Source organism: Neodiprion fabricii, chromosome 3 (assembly GCF_021155785.1).
Source record: "Neodiprion fabricii isolate iyNeoFabr1 chromosome 3, iyNeoFabr1.1, whole genome shotgun sequence".
NCBI classification, from domain to species: Eukaryota; Metazoa; Arthropoda; class Insecta; order Hymenoptera; family Diprionidae; genus Neodiprion; species Neodiprion fabricii.
Genome location: NC_060241.1, coordinates 4,899,343 through 4,915,320, shown reverse-complemented (window position 1 = coordinate 4,915,320; position 15,978 = coordinate 4,899,343). Strand labels below are relative to the sequence as shown.

Below are 15,978 nucleotides of genomic sequence, written 5' to 3'. Positions count from 1 at the left end.
TATTTTTTTCTTTTTGTTGATCTTGAATAAAAATTAACGGCTAAATATTGCACTCGATTTTCTCTGATACTATGCGATCTGTTCGGACAAATTAAACGGATCTGATTTTTATAACAGGGCGAATTGCGGGTTGCCTGAGTCCAAGTTTTTTAACACGGTATTTTTTTTTTTTTTTTATTGTTGAATCGAGAATCAATCGAATCAAGATAACTATTGTTTCGTTTCAGCAAAATAAAAATGAATAATTAACTCGCTTAACCTAAGCTCGAATTTCGAAACGATTCCTGTACATTTTGTTGTACCATGAAACACCATGAAATGCACAGAATTTTTTGGCGTGGGCATAGCTTTACACACTTTTGGATCAACGATTTTTCAAATTAGGATGCAGGCATACACGCACATAATACGTGTAGCATCAGCGGCGACTTATTGGCTGCTTCCGCTTCTTGGACACAAAAAACCTTTCACTCTCCTCCTTCTCCAAGATTCCGGAATAACAATAAATTTCATCTCCAAAAGCAAACAGCTCGGCATCGGGCGAACACACACGCGTACATTTCTAGTTCATACATGTACAGCCGGGTGATCCTTATTTGAGGGTTGGAAGAATTTGCATTGGGACGCCTCCCAAATCTGTTCCAAATAATGGATAAAAAAAAAAAAAAAAAAAAAAAAACAAATGTTCAAAGTTTCAAGCCTCTACGTGAATTGAAAAACGTGCCTCTAAGCTCCGAAAGTTTTAAATGCAAAATATGTGTGATTTTTATAACCAGTCATTTCGTTTTGTACGACTTTGGTATAAATTAAGGAACCGATTTGGCAGAGTTGATTCTTATAATGACAGGAACAAACCCTGATAATTTCAAAATTTTATCCTAATTTCACAATAGATTTTCGTTTTTTTTTATAATATACAAGCTTAATATCACCACTTTTATTAAGCTTATACGTGTAAGGGAACGATAATTATGAAATTTCAAAATTTTTAGGGGTTGTTATTATCATTATAAGCAACAGCTTAGTTCTTTATTTTTCTTGGTTGAGGAAAAAAAATTCCCGAAGTTTTTCCGACGTTCTTAGGTCAAGATTACGTCTATTACGATCGCGTAATAACAATAATTGAACATAAAATGAAAACGACAAATTCATTCTTCTCGGCATTGCTCGGTAGATTTAAAATTTTTTCAATCAGCTTAAATCCGAATATTTCATGTACACGAATAATCCGATTTTATCTCTGAATTTTTCACCCGTATTCGGGCAGAAATTATTACAGTCCGAAGGTTTTCAACGTCACTTATTAATTCGAGCTAAAATTCACATTCGCATCACATTTGTCGACGAAGTTCTTCGATACTTGAGATGTATATAATTTATGTAAGAGATCCTCAACCATATTAAATATGCGACAAGGTTTACTCGAAACTTGATCAAACGGATACAATTATAATTTCCGACAACACAGCGTAGCTACAAAGTCGTTTAACCGGCAAAATACTAACCAAATTGGAGAGAAACAAAGACCAGGATTCAAAGCCTGCTCGACTAGAGTTATACTCTCAAACGAGCTTGAGCTCCCGCTCGACGAAACTTATGCCTCCTTAAACCGATGTAGAAACCAGTAGAAAGCGTATGTCGCAGAAAATTATTTTCTGAAAGTACTCAACTCTCCAAAGAAGATTATTTAGCCACGAAAAAAACATGAAAACGAATATGATTATAATTCAAAAGTGAAATTTTTGCTCAAAAGTACATATTCGAACAAACGGATCGAGACAGAATTAGGTTTAAAATTTAGTACGGAAAAAAACGACTTCCATCAAAGTTGACGTGTACATATACATATATATATAAATATATATAAGGTAATTTTCCGGGGTTGAATAAGAAAGCTGTATCTTATAAATAAACAAGCCGCCTACCATCCTTGGGCGAAAAACAAATTTGGAAGGGAAGGAAGTATAAGAAGATACGGTAAGAAACACTCGGGGTAAAAAAGGGGGTTCTCCCCTATATTTTTTTTCGCGGATTTTTATTTTTTATTTTTTTTTTTTGTTAATTCATACAAGCATGCAGGTACGTGACCCTCCCTTCAAACGTTTCGGTGTCGGGCAGTATATCCTTGTTCCGGAGGTAGGGGGGAGAACCCGAAGGGTTTCGAGTGCGCTAAGGAAGAAAAAATGATATCGCGTGGGTTTGGCGGCGGGAGGCAACCTTAGCGTTTTCCCCCTTCTGTTTTAGCTCTTCTTATTTTATTTAGTTTATTTATTTGTTTATTTATTTTTTTTTTTTTGCTTTCTCTCCATCTGTTGGTGAAACGCGACGTGACTTTGGCGGCAGAGCCCAACCGGCTGCAATGCACCGTAGAAATACAGACAGACGGTCGTGAAACAAACGCGGCGACCGACATAAAGCAAAAGGTATCTTACAGGGATTCACCTTTATTGAGATAAGTGAGATCCCTTCTCTTATCTCCCTCGGACGCTGCAATTCACTACAGTACCATCTTATACTCCGTCAGCCGAGATTACAACCTCTTAAATGCCCACCCTTCTTTACTAACCTCTGCAACAACAATCCCACGATACGTTTTTCCTTGGACTGAATCCTAGATCGAATCTCGGCGATCGGGATTTTATGTATTGTAAAACGAAGAAAAAAAAAACTGTCGACTTGACGATACTTTAGAAATCTCATCGGTAAGAAGGTTTTTGGTCGAATCCAATAATCCCGAACGTTGTTCAAGAATCCTAACGTGTTTCTGCGTAAACTGTCGAGACATAAGAATTACGTATGATTCGAATCGTCGATGATGAAAACCTTGGGTTATAACGTATCTAAACGATCCATACCGGTGGAAATGTTATCGGAAATTTAAGCAGTCCGGAATTCAGGCCCTTCGGAGGTTCGGGAACTTGGAGTGTTCCAACCTTTCGAACCGAAATATTGTGTTGAATCCGAATCGTACAGGCCATTCGGAATTCCATTCACCCTTCGACGTAATATCGTTGCGAGCATACGTTCGAACGAAAATGCTGAGCAAAGGGTGACTTAGGAGCACGCGAGTCGAGACCCGTTGAGAATTGTTTAACGGTCGTGTTTCCCCGTTATTTCAAAGGTTCAGAAGACCGTAGTAGGACCTCCATCAACGGTTGACCCCTCGTTTGAATGTAATCCTCCGAGAACGAGCCCGGAATTACATGTTCAACTCAAAGCTCTCCATTCGTACCGCGTAGCTCTCGAATATACGTACGTTCAGTCAGACGCACTGCTGATGGGCTTGAAGAGCATCGTTGGCCAAAAATCGATGCTTCGTTTCGAGTCGATGGGCAATTGTTAAAAATCTAGTATGTAGTTTTGTTTTTTTTTTTTTTTTTATTTTGACTTTGTAATCAAATAAATAAATATTGATTATATACATCCAATAATAACCAAAGTCTTCATTTGTTAGTTACAAAGTTTGCTTTTGTCTTGTTTATGCTGATAAATGAGTCTTGAAGTTTTTCGTTGATTATAACATGGGTGCCTATTTTGAACTTCAGAAGAACAAGGAGAACGTTTTCACCGAGATGCGATGGGCTGAACGATGTCATCAGGAACAGTATAACAAGAGAATGATGATAGATTACGTTTGGAGTTGGATACGAGAAAGTTCGTACGAACATAGAAGAAGTACGGGAAATATTCATTTTTGAACTTTGCTTATCAGTTCTTTTAGATTTGTAGTTTAATGTGATTTATATTATTTTTGAATAAAAGTGATTCAAATGCAAATCTGAAGTTTATTCAACTGTTACGTATACTTCAAATGTTTGGGAAAATAGGTGATTTTTTTTTTAAATCCGAAATATCGTTCCGGCTTCTACAAAAGCAAACTTTATCTAATAAAGCTATTTTTTCGTTTATTAGTTACATGGAAGAAATTAAAATTTGACATCCAGAATCCAAACTCAAAAATCGTGTTGAACGGTATAATTCGTGAAATTTAACTCTCGGATGGATTATTTGATTTGGAAGACTATTTTCTACAAATTCACTGAAAAACTTTTCCTTTTCATTATCTTGCAATCGTTGAATAATAAACCTTCCAACATTGCACTACTGATACCGATAAAGATCAATAGCTGAAAATGCTCGATTGTTTATTGAAAAAAATAAATATGCTCCAGTGACTTTGTTAGAAAGTATTCTTCCGAATAAAATGACCTGTCGTAGAGTGAAGTCAAACAAATTTATAATATTATGAACAATTTTGAAACGATTTTGAAGCAACGCGTCGATATCTAAGCTATTCGTAATAATTCCAAGCGTTTCTATTTTCCATTTTAATCTATTGATTTTTGGCGAATCAGTCTCCTTCACGTACAGCGTGATTCATATACAGTAAAGTCAGATATTCAGTTGATTAAAGGAACGTATAAAAAGACCTAGTCCTAATTACGTCACTGGATTGAATTATTAGTAGCTTGAAACTTGCGCGCGGTTAATTTGATTGTCAGCAATTCCAATTCATGTTAAACTACGCTTCGAACCTTGAACCTGTCGCGTACCAATTACTTCTTCCCTAATTGCCTTCTATGGGTTGGTAAAAAACCCAGACTGATCTACGGTCATCGTAATATATATGTATACCTATGCCAGCTCGGTCAGTCCGAAAAATAAATGGATCTGGTGGATCGTTTCGGAATTTCTTAAGCTTCTTCAGGCACCTATTTCGCCACGATGAACCGTCCAGAATTTTATCCCCGTAACGACTGACGTCATATAATTATAGAGAAATTAAAAACGCTTTAAAGAAAAATTATCAATTTCAACTTATCTACTATTTTCTTAAATGTTTGTATCTTTTTCCGTCTACCTGATGAACCTCAAACGAAATTAAATACGAAAGCTAACAGAAACTAAGAACTGGCAAGATTGAACCACGGGATGAAAAGCGGAGAGATTACTAATCGATCCCAGGACTAAAATCGGTTCTCCAAGAAGCGAATTTCAGTTTCGCAAGAGAGTTGAAAAAGAGTTGCAAAAATCTTTAATTATAATTATGCCACGCAGGTGAGTCGGAAAATAGCTAATTATACAACGGAATTCATGAAAATCAGTGCCGCAGAATTGTAGGCGAGATTTTGATAGCTACGTGGGTTTTGTTTGGTATGTTGTATAAATGCGTAGGCTCATATATCCGAGTCCACCAACGGTATTTCAGACCCCTTTTTTGTCGGCCGACGCGAGATGAGGATTCCCAGAGGATTTGCAGCCCCGTAGAGGGTCGAGGAACCCGCGTACTCCGAAGTGGAACCACGCAGTTGATGACGCACGTGATGAAGGGTAAAAAAAAAATGTGGCATTTTTTAAATAAATTTACCGTCAATTTTCCACAATTTTCATACTAATTTCAATCCACGCACCGAGGAAGAAGTGCAAAATTTCCCTTTCGTATTAATTGCAACAAGTTTATTAATACTGCAATTTTGCAGCGAATTTGGCAAGTAAATTTTAAGTAATAAATCCTCCAGAATCACGTAAATATACATATATTCAGATTCGTCTGAACCACACTGTGCATTGAATAAAAGGGTAATTTATTTTCATCTAGGATTTCGTTCAAGGTAATAATAATATTTATAAAGAGATTTAACTCGGCTCAGACGTCTGAATTTTTCTTCGCGTTAATGGATGCAAATCTCTCTCTCTCTCTCTCTCTCTCCCTTTCTTGAGAAAAAAAAATATTTCTTTATTCAATTCGGCATGACCGCGTGGTCGGAATGGCTAATTAACGCGAAATATTCCTACGCAATAATTTCGAATTGAAAAATGATTTTCCCAAACTCTCATTTTCTCGTCTATTTTCTTTTCATTGGTTCCAGTGTCGGAAAGTTTCAAATACTGATAAAAAGTTTCGGAAAATAAAGAAAATTCTGCGTTTTTTTTTATTTCCAAGCTGAAAATTAGACCAAACGAACAAAGAAAAAAAAAACTGAATATATTACATAATTGGTGTTTCATAGTGTACCCGGAGTATGCTGGGTTGCCTATCATCGAGGGGAATAAATATCGGTAATAAATATCTACTGATCCGTGTTGCAAAGCTGTTTGGATTTAGCCAAGCAATCGTTTCGTTGTTTATAACCTATGCTGGAACGTTTTCATCGATCACGTTCCGGAGTCACGTCAAAGTGATTATATGACATGACAAAAGTGGCAAGGTGACTCGTTGGATCTGTTTTACCGACATTTGTTCTCCTTAGTGGTAGACAACTCAACATATCGCCGCGTTCACTTGCAAACATTCTTTAGTATCACATTACGAGCTATCAATCAAGCTGACAAAACATGGCGAGGGTGAAATTTCACGACTCAAAATTATTCTACAACGATTTGGTAATTGGGATCAAGATAATTACCGAGCTTGCGATTCTATTATCACCTGCACCTGCACCGTGGATATATGTGTATATATATATGTATATATACACATAGGTATAACAAGCTTTGCTGCAGGTGATTCGAGGCAAGCGTACATCCTTTATTTACAGCCCGATCTCACGATAGATCTGCACGTGTTTAGCCTCGTTCTCTGTATCTCACATGTAGTATAAAAGATATATATATATATATATCAGTGTGTGTTAGATAGGTAGAAACAGGGCAGAGTAAAAGCGGCAGGAGGTTAATCAACTGAGGTAACTTTTATAGGGGTTGTAAATTGGAACGCTTCACCTGCAAAGCCCGTGTTCACCGTCCCAGAAATCAGTGCGTTCTCTTCAATGATGAAGTTATACGCGAAAAGCGGTAGATTCGGTCTTTGCATGAACAATTTTTTACATACATGCAGTGAGCAGAGGAAACCAAAAATGATTGGGTAATGTATTTTTTTTTTCTTCTTCTCAATCCAATAAAAATCCTCTAAAATATAGCAAGTTTAAAGCTGCAACAGTACACGGTTGGAAAAAATAAGTCTCAGCAAGTTCACTAAAATTTTTGGGTTGTTTTAACCATTTTTTGTAGAGTACGACTGAGTGGAAAAAAAATTTTTTAAATTACAAATCGAACGTTGATACGAAAATTGAAACGTTGAATGATACAAAAAAAAATTTTTATATTCATTAACATAAATTTAACAAATAACACAAATATAAAGTGAACCTGCTGGGACATTGTGTTTAGTTGAATTTTTCCAACAGTGTGTGACGTCATCGATGCCACTAGGTATATATGTATATATCTATACAATACAATACGCAATTAGTGAAATTAAATTGTTTGTAATATCCGCAATTGCTATTCTTTTGTGAAGATGAAAAACTACATTGTCCGCACGCTTGTAAATATTCTTTTCTTCTCTCTCTCTCCTTCGAACATAAATACCCAATTACACACATCCTCTGCCTAAGTTCACGCCACGTAACTTCCCACCGGAGCAACGCACCGCCCTCCGAAAATTAACGACGATGATTAGGGACTCGAAGGCTCAGCCCGCGAGCAATTAATCAAAAGGGTTATACATAGCCGTTGCGCAAGATCTGCAGAGTTCGGAAAGCGCGGCGAGAGCAAAATTCCACGCCCATGAGGCGGGGAATGGGTGAAAGGTTTTTCGAGCATCAGGGGCGGAAAAGGTGGGGGTGGTTGAAGCGCCTCGGGGGACGGCAATTAGGTGCAGAGGGTAACGGATGAGTCGAGATAACTGGCCGAAGAACGGTTATCTCGCGGGTATTCGACGAGGAATGAAAAGAGGAAAAGGAGCTTTCGCGTCATTCGACGCTCCGATATTGATTTTTTTTTCCCCCCCTCCCTCCTTTCTTATTTTATACACAGTAGGAGGAAAACCTGGAAGGAGATTAATGGACGAAACCGCTGACCTTCCTAAACTCGCAACAGCCTAAAACGCGGTGCAGCAAGGTAAAATAATTATCGAACACTGAGAAAAATTTTTAGTTCCTGTTACCGCTCGGTCCTCAACTATTTTCATTTTTTCACCACGATCGAAAAATATAGTTCTAGGTGGAAAATGAAAATTAGTTTTCTAGCCGATACCGGAAATTCTAGTATCCGTTGCTATTCTTTCTCATTACGATCGCTCTTGTTGGATTTTCTTGTAACCGTTGCGAAAATTTCTCGTCGAATTTCGGGTAATCTACTTATTGGTAAAGGCACTTCAAATTCGTGAGAGTTAAATGTTTGAGCTAATCGAAAATGAACAAATAGCCAAAGTGTGATGAACAATCACGTGTAACGGTAATTACCACGGAATCAAATTACTCAAAATTTAATCCCACCGATAAATCAAAGAGACTTACAATTGTACGTAATTATCCTCCTCAACGATTCTGCCCTGGCATAGAGATCTTCAGCAGTTCTTCAGACCAACGTCATTTCTTTATAATCCCTCGGGTTCTTTGTCGATTCAAAAAACCCCTTTTCTGGAGTTCGGAGTAAATTATGATAATTCAATACTCGAGAATGCCGCGAGGACAATTTTTGAAAATCCTCTGACCCTCGTGAAAATTTACCTATACAAGGTAATGGTTATTGGAACCTTGGGAAATAAATTTTCACAAATAAATTTCACAAATTTTCGAAAACTTCCAACAATTTCTTGTCCATCATTGCAAAGCTTCGAAATCCTGCCGTGCGAACGAAAAAATGACGCACCCAGATGCGGTGCATAATTAGTGAAACTATAGATTGTGTGCAGAATTACACCGGTGTATTGAAAGGCGTATAACCAACTATGTACCAGAGGTAGAAGCATTATCCGATCAATTAGCCGCGCCGCGTTCAATTGCTCCCAGTGGTTTACCCTGCAGGCGGCGCATATACGGAGAGTCGAGTGGTTTGACTCACTTATACAATAGATCCTGCTGGTAAACAGCAATGCAGTGTAACCTACAGGCATCGAATCTCCAGATCGTGAGTCGCGAGATTAGGTATACATATGGGGCATTCCACGCCAATTCGACCTGGGTTTTACCCTCGACCTCGCAGATTTGGCGCGCGATTTTTTCTACGATTGTTCTCACTTTGAAAGATACTCTGTTTTTGTTTTTGTTGTTTTTTTTTCGACTCAATTTCAATTTTCTACAATTTTCAGAAACGATTTTATTGACCGACCAAAATTACAAATTTGAAAAAATTCTGAAAAATCCTGCGTCGGATATCAAAAATTTTGACCTTGGACCCGGAGTGGGCCGATTTTCCCTTCCTGACTGTTTTCAAGCGTTTTCCGAGAAAAAAGAAAACGTTAAAAAAATTAGAAGCGAAAATCATTTTACTGTGGATGGCTGCTGAAACATTTTTATACGTCACATGGGATTTTTGAAAACTTTTTCAGATTTTTCGGAACCATTTTACCATTCGCAAGTAATTTTTCGATATCCATTTCAAGTTTACCATAGATAACCGGGAAGAAAAAATTTTTCCTAATCTGTGGGGTTAATTTTCGATAAGCTAAAAAATAACCGAAAAACCGCCACGCTGGAAAGTACGTACCAGGGCGAAAAAAAAGTCATGGAGAATTTTCTAAAAAAGAAAAATGAAGGTAAACTTGTCATCCTTAAAACACCGCTTGGGAATTTTGATTACCTTTATTTTTGAGCCACGCTGTCTAACTTTTAGTATCTACGTCAAAAAATTTCGACTGGTGTGCCGAAACTTTTGCCCGGCAGTGTGTATAATATACACGATATCCATGGCAGGATCTGAACTTCCTAAGATTAAAATCCTGAAAACTGTTAATGTTACCTCCCTGCATGAGTTAAAAGATCAACAAGGCAGAACCGAGGGAATATCTACGCGCCAACTTTCCTGTGCAATTAATTAGTAACATGCGACAGAAGAACTTACAATTAGGCGCATAGAGATATATACCCTACACATTGTACGCATTACAGTACAGAAGTAAATTGCAATATCAAGCTCTGGTTGAACTAGAATGTTATAACTTACCCCCGTCTTTCTATTGACCTTTCAATGCCTGTTGGTTGATTTGAGCAGGGTGATGGTGAGTTTAACTAACAATCGAGGCAGGGTTGCGAAAGCCTTTGTCATGGGCAGAGATTACGCCAGAGTTTCTCGGTGCACCGCTCTCTGCAGAAATCTGGGTCTAGTTATAATCCGGATTAGTCCCAACCCTTGCTGTTGAAGGAAGTGCAGCCACGATGCGGGGTGTTAATAAACTGCAATATTACATGGAGAATTATTAGCAATAAATAATTATCTCGAGCGGGTCACGATTCAGCGAACCGCGGTTATTTCCGATAAATGCCAATTAATGTTACCTTTAGTGTTATACGAATGGGTGCGCGGTGTATAAAGTTGGTATTTACAATGATATTATGTGTGGGTGCTTGTAAAGTTTACATATGTACGAGGTAGATATACATATGTAATGGTAAGCGAACTAACACCGCGAACGCTACCGCATGTCCGCGTGTAAACTTTGCAATTTACTAATTACTCATCAACTGGCTGCAGTTAATAGAGCGGTAAAACAACGCGATGCTCTGCTACCGCTGCAGGAACGCTGATTAATTTCTCCCGCGGAACGACGCGCCCAATAATCAAATAACTAACATTAATAACTCAATTGTAACATACATAGCCATCCAAGTATATATGTAAATATACATATATAACGCCCCGTTTTAAAACCGATGTAATTAATAATCAAACTTGAGCTACTTTAATTCCTCGTTTTAACCGTTTTACCAGAATCAGTTTTAAAGAGGTATAAAACCAGGTCGCGATTTCATTTTATTTTCTTGCACACATATATGCAAAGGGGGCGTTCCATGGCATCTCGATCAAGACTCGCAAGTCGATGTCTCAATCAGCTTTATAATTTTTTTTGTTTGTAATCAATAGACGAAAAATGCAAATTCCATTTTTTTCAAATATTTGCGACCCAGCGTGTCTAAAGTGAAAACATCTGCTTAATATATGATATACGTTTTCTAATTTCACTCCGAGATCTTGAAAGTTTGTAATGGGTAAATTAATGCTTTTTTTTATACGTATTGACGATAAAGCAATATTTTCCTAGGTTCTAGTAGACCCGTAAAAAATTAGTCACTTGACGTTCCAACGTCATAATAATATTTGTATTATTCTATATAATTAACATCATCGATTTACTTTCGAAAATAAAGCCAGGGAATGACTTCTGACGGAAAGTTACTGCTAGAAAAGCATTATACGCATTATACAGTTTAACAGTGTCACTGACGATACATGACGCTTCTCCAGTTTGAATCTGTCGATTCGCATTATTTTCAAGACAGAAAACCACTCACATTAATGTTTACATAAAATTAAAGTTCAATGGTGCGCCGACTCCTCCAACGTTGATCGAAGTTTAAACTAAATTCAGCCCATCTCCAAATCATGCAGAAAAAATTGAACGCAGAAGAACAAACGACAATCGTGTTGCCTGTTGCCATTTAGGATGCGATCCGAAATTGGCTGGCAGCGCTAAAAACTCCCTAGGCAGAGGCAAAGCTACCCACGAACTCGGCAGCGCAAAAGAGATAAAAGATTGTTGACAGCACTGACAATGAGACTTGATATCTGAATGTACCCTTAGTGGTTTTAAGAATACCCCAATACCACAATCAGCGATTGATCAGTTGGCACGACTGACTAGTGATGCTTCCAATTCCCGTGATGCATCGCCCGAGCCTAATCGTATGATTCAAGCGATCCGATTGGCCCGCCGTAACGCGCTCAAGCGCGTTACGAAAATGGCGTGTGTGTTGACAATTGTTAGGTTATACGCTGAGAAGATTTTGTTGTCCTAAAATAGGGTCGCGTGTTCAATTTCAGCCGCTGATATTTGCTCCAAAGAGCGAGTAACGATCCACCGTGTCTCGCGAGATGCCTAAATGTAGCGCACCGGGTTGCGCGAGTAACGATAAGACGGAAGTAAACGGCAGAACTCTAACGCTCTTCCCATTCCCCGCCTACGACGATTTGTAAGTTTATCACGAATTCCGTTAACTCGAACGTCGAACGCGTGAGATGCAAGCTATGACGAAAATAGGGCCGTTTAGCCTTGGTTTTTGGCTTGGCGGGACGATGACATAACCTCACTTTTCGCAATCGCTATTCCTCACTCGCGTTACCTCCCTTGAAATGAACTCGTCTGGATGCGTCGACGGTTGTTCGACATGAAAAGCTAACTGTCATTCCTTTTTAATTCAGGCTGTCGAGGAAATGGGAACAAAACTCAAAGGTCTACCATACGATGGATCAGAAGCTGAACGATCTGAAACTTTGTGAACTTCACTTCGATTCTACGTGTTTTGTCATTGGGAAACGAAACGTTTTAATGCCGAATGCTATACCGACGATTTTTGGTGCGAAGATTCTACGAGCTGGATAGATCACATTTTTTCTAGTGAATTTCGCTCTCACTATGTAACGCGAAGCTACGATCTTGTAAATTTTTACCTATAATTACAGATAACAACAAAAGAAGATTGAACGGAAAGGAAAAATCTGATTCTATTGAAAATTCGTCCCCCAAGCAAAGACGTTTGCAGAGTCAGCAGAATGTGACTCTTCGTTCAAAACTGAATCCCCTTAGTCCACCTGCTTCGAAAGCATTGGAAAACGTACTGTCATTTTTTTCTACTTTACTTTCTTAGATTTCCCATCACCTGTTTATCTTCTCTTCAACATGTTTCAGAATATGAAGGCGGAGGGCAAATTCCTACAGCCGAGCTTAATAGAGCAGGTGCAGAACAATATAAACAAAACAGGTTCGTCATCTGTGTTCACAAAGCAAATAGACATGGGAAAGAAGGTCTACCGCCTGATAATAAGAATCGACAAAGTCTGCGAAGACCAGACCGTGCAACAAGAGCCAGTGAAAGTAGTGAAGAAAGGAAGGCCAGCATCCAAAGTCAAGCAGGTACCTGAATTAGAAATGCCTGAAGCGGAAGCATCCTTGGAGCTGGCAAAAATTGAAGAAATAACGTCCAGAGGATTGAAAGAGATGGAAGAAACACCGTCCAGAGGATTAGGAATGATCGAAGAAACGATGTTGAGAGGATTGGGAACGATCAAAGAAACGAACACCAAAAAATCAGATACGGTCGAAGAACAGGAGTCCACAGGTTCAAAAATAATCGAAACAGTGGTGTCCAAAAGGCTGGAAATGAAGGAAAGAAAAACATCTAGAGGTTTGGGTACAGTCGAGGCAAAGGCATCCAAGGGATTAGAAGTGGTACTGGCAAATCCGTCCAAGGGTTCGGAAAAAACGGTGGAAGCTAAGGTACCAAGAGGTTCGGGAACAGCAGAAGTAGAACCTCTGTCAAGAAATTTGGGTATAGCAGAAACAAAAGTATCATCAGGCTTGGGGACGATAAATGCAAAAGCATCAAGAAGTTTGGGAACGGTCGAAGGAATGGCGTTCACAAGTTTGGAACCACTAGAACGAAACAACAGCGAAGTTAATCCTTGTTTAAAAACTGGTTGCAAATTGAAGAAAACAATACTGCACTCAAAGCCTGTATTTCAATGTGAACGGTGCAACAAGTACTATGTTGTGAAGGAGAATGCAAAGAGTGCAAATGCGTGGGCTTGCTATATTTGCCAGGAATCCATGCCGAATGCTGAGTTACTGGGATATCACATAAAGAAACATTTCAACTGCGACATATGCCAGCTGCAGTGCATGACCCAATTGTCCTTTGACAAACATAGAAAGCATCACGTAAGCACAGATCCTCTGTTACCCTACAAGTGTCACAAGTGTTCGAGTACGTTCGAGGTGAAAGCGGACGTACGCCAGCACTGTGCCGACAAACACTCAAAGAATCAAAAGCGAGAAGCTATGACAGAAGAAAGAACTGAGAAGGAGGTTGAAGCCAAGCAGACCTCTTCCGGCCAGGTGTCGTTTCAGTGTGAGTATTGTTACGTTTCGTTTAAAACGGAACAGGCCTACAAAAGTCACGTTCATTTGCACATGGGGAACAGCGGCTACGAATGCGGTGTTTGCTGCAAGAATTTTCAGACCACCAAACACCTGGCTGCTCATCAAGCGAGGCACTCTGAGCCTGTCAAGGCGTCCAAGGGCCTCAGTATTATCCAGAATCGTCAACCCAAGACTCGCACCATTGCCGTCGCTAAGGAAAATCCACAGAAACAACAATCGCCACACCCCTGCACAATATGCAACAAGATATTAGAATCCGAATCCGCACTCGATATTCACATACGAGGTCACTTGTCAAATGCTCGCCGGTGTCCTCTGTGCCATAAAGCTTTCATCAATAAAACCACACTCGGGATACATTTTAAAACTCATAAGAAAGGTTAGATCCTGGTCAATCGTATTCTAAAATACCAAAACATCGGAAAACAAGCGTTCGTTCCTTTCTGGTCAATTTTTATCGCGCACAGGATTGAAAAGAAAAAATACAATTTCCTTCTAAAAATCTGAACAATTTGATTTAACTTAATATTGGCAAAACAAACTTTATAATTTGATTTTCTTTTTTTTTTTTTTGTTCACAGCTGTGCCGAGTCCGATGGAAAAGAAATTGGGCGAGAACAGAATATACAACTGCACTTTGTGCCCTGAAAGATTTGACAAACGTTCTCAGTTGTACAATCACATTATGACGCACCTTGAACAGATTCACGGAGAAGGCGAAGAACCGGTTTTCGACAGTCTCGATCAACTCCTCGAAAGCGATGAAGACCTAGTGTAACAGCTCGTTTCTAAATATCTAAATATTAAGAAAAAAAAAAGAAAATATATTATTATATGCATAGATACAATGGGAGTTTTATACCTGGAAATGTTTTTCGACAGAAAATTCTTACAAAGGGTCAAAAAATAGCACTGAAGTACGTTTGGTTTATTTACATTGTAGTGTCTATAGTTGAAATGTATTATTACACGCATTGCCGATGCAAGTTCATTTGTATGCATATAATACATGTACTAAAACTGACTGCTTTACAGTTTTTCAAACACTGTATGGAATAAAAGTATAAATATTTTTCATTTCGAGTATTCACTAACGATTACCAGATACACGAGATATCGATGACGAGTGAATCGAGCCCACCGCATGAAAACTACAAATCATTTACTTTTTCAGTAAAATTCCCAATTCCGAAAATGTGGATGAATGAAGGCGCCTGTTAAATTGTTGATAAACAATTGGCAATACGTTAATGTATCATTTGCGTATGTTAAAAGTATGTTCGAATCAAGTTTCAAACAAGCACAACTCATAATACTAGCTAAAATTAAATTAAATATTTTCAATGATACTCTCTGCTGTAAATTTCTTCATAAAATATACACACATTGTTCGTTTCTCTTCTTCACCTGGTATTACTTCAAATACTCTGTATTATTATTCGCAAATTTTTCATCAGTATCGATAAAAATAGTCCCCTATAGCATTATCGATATGAACTTACTTCGCGTTTCAGCAATTAGGGATAAAAAATAAAAAAAAAAAAAAAACGGAGCGAGAATTTCGCGTGAACGCCCAATTGTCAAATCTGTTATTTCGATGTCCGGATTATGTAAAATTAACGCGTAAATTACCTCGGCCCTAATATGATCAATGCTAAAGTGATCATCAACTTGACACGACAATACTTGAATCAGCAAAATGTTGATAACAAGAACGCTACCATCGATATTAAACATGCGAACAGTCGCCCCGTTTATCGCTGAAGGAACCTGCCTGTTGATCATATTCGTGGCGGCCATTTTACTAACCGCACCATTAGTTTCCCACGTCAATCAGTTACTCGTACGTTGAGTTTTAAAAAAAAATCCATTCCACCTCTTTCCCTTAATTAATCTTTTCCTCATTATTCCCGCTATAGGTAAAACCAAGCAAAGATATAAGCGACACGAAGCTTACCGAGCGAGAGATTCACTCTCCGGATTCAGACAAGACCAAACCTCGTCCTGTCGCTTTGCTACCTTCGGTAAAATCGGCGTCA

General features: G+C 38.5%; 1 protein-coding gene across 2 annotated transcripts; it reads left to right on the top strand.

Annotated features, from left to right (window-relative positions):
* Window positions 1–11,708: 11,708 nt before the first annotated feature.
* Window positions 11,709–15,016, top strand: LOC124177710 (zinc finger protein 652-like). Of its 2 annotated transcripts, none has more exons than XM_046560395.1 (5): window positions 11,709–11,972; window positions 12,202–12,356; window positions 12,463–12,614; window positions 12,689–13,907; window positions 14,521–15,016. In XM_046560395.1, the coding sequence occupies exons 1-5, from the start codon at window positions 11,875–11,877 to the stop codon at window positions 14,715–14,717; spliced, it is 1,821 nt and encodes a 606-aa protein (XP_046416351.1). In that variant the 5' UTR covers window positions 11,709–11,874; the 3' UTR covers window positions 14,718–15,016. The 2 variants fall into 2 exon arrangements, with proteins under 2 accessions (XP_046416351.1, XP_046416350.1); XM_046560394.1 differs by having other exon boundaries at window positions 11,710–11,972; window positions 12,689–14,318.
* Window positions 15,017–15,978: the final 962 nt, after the last annotated feature.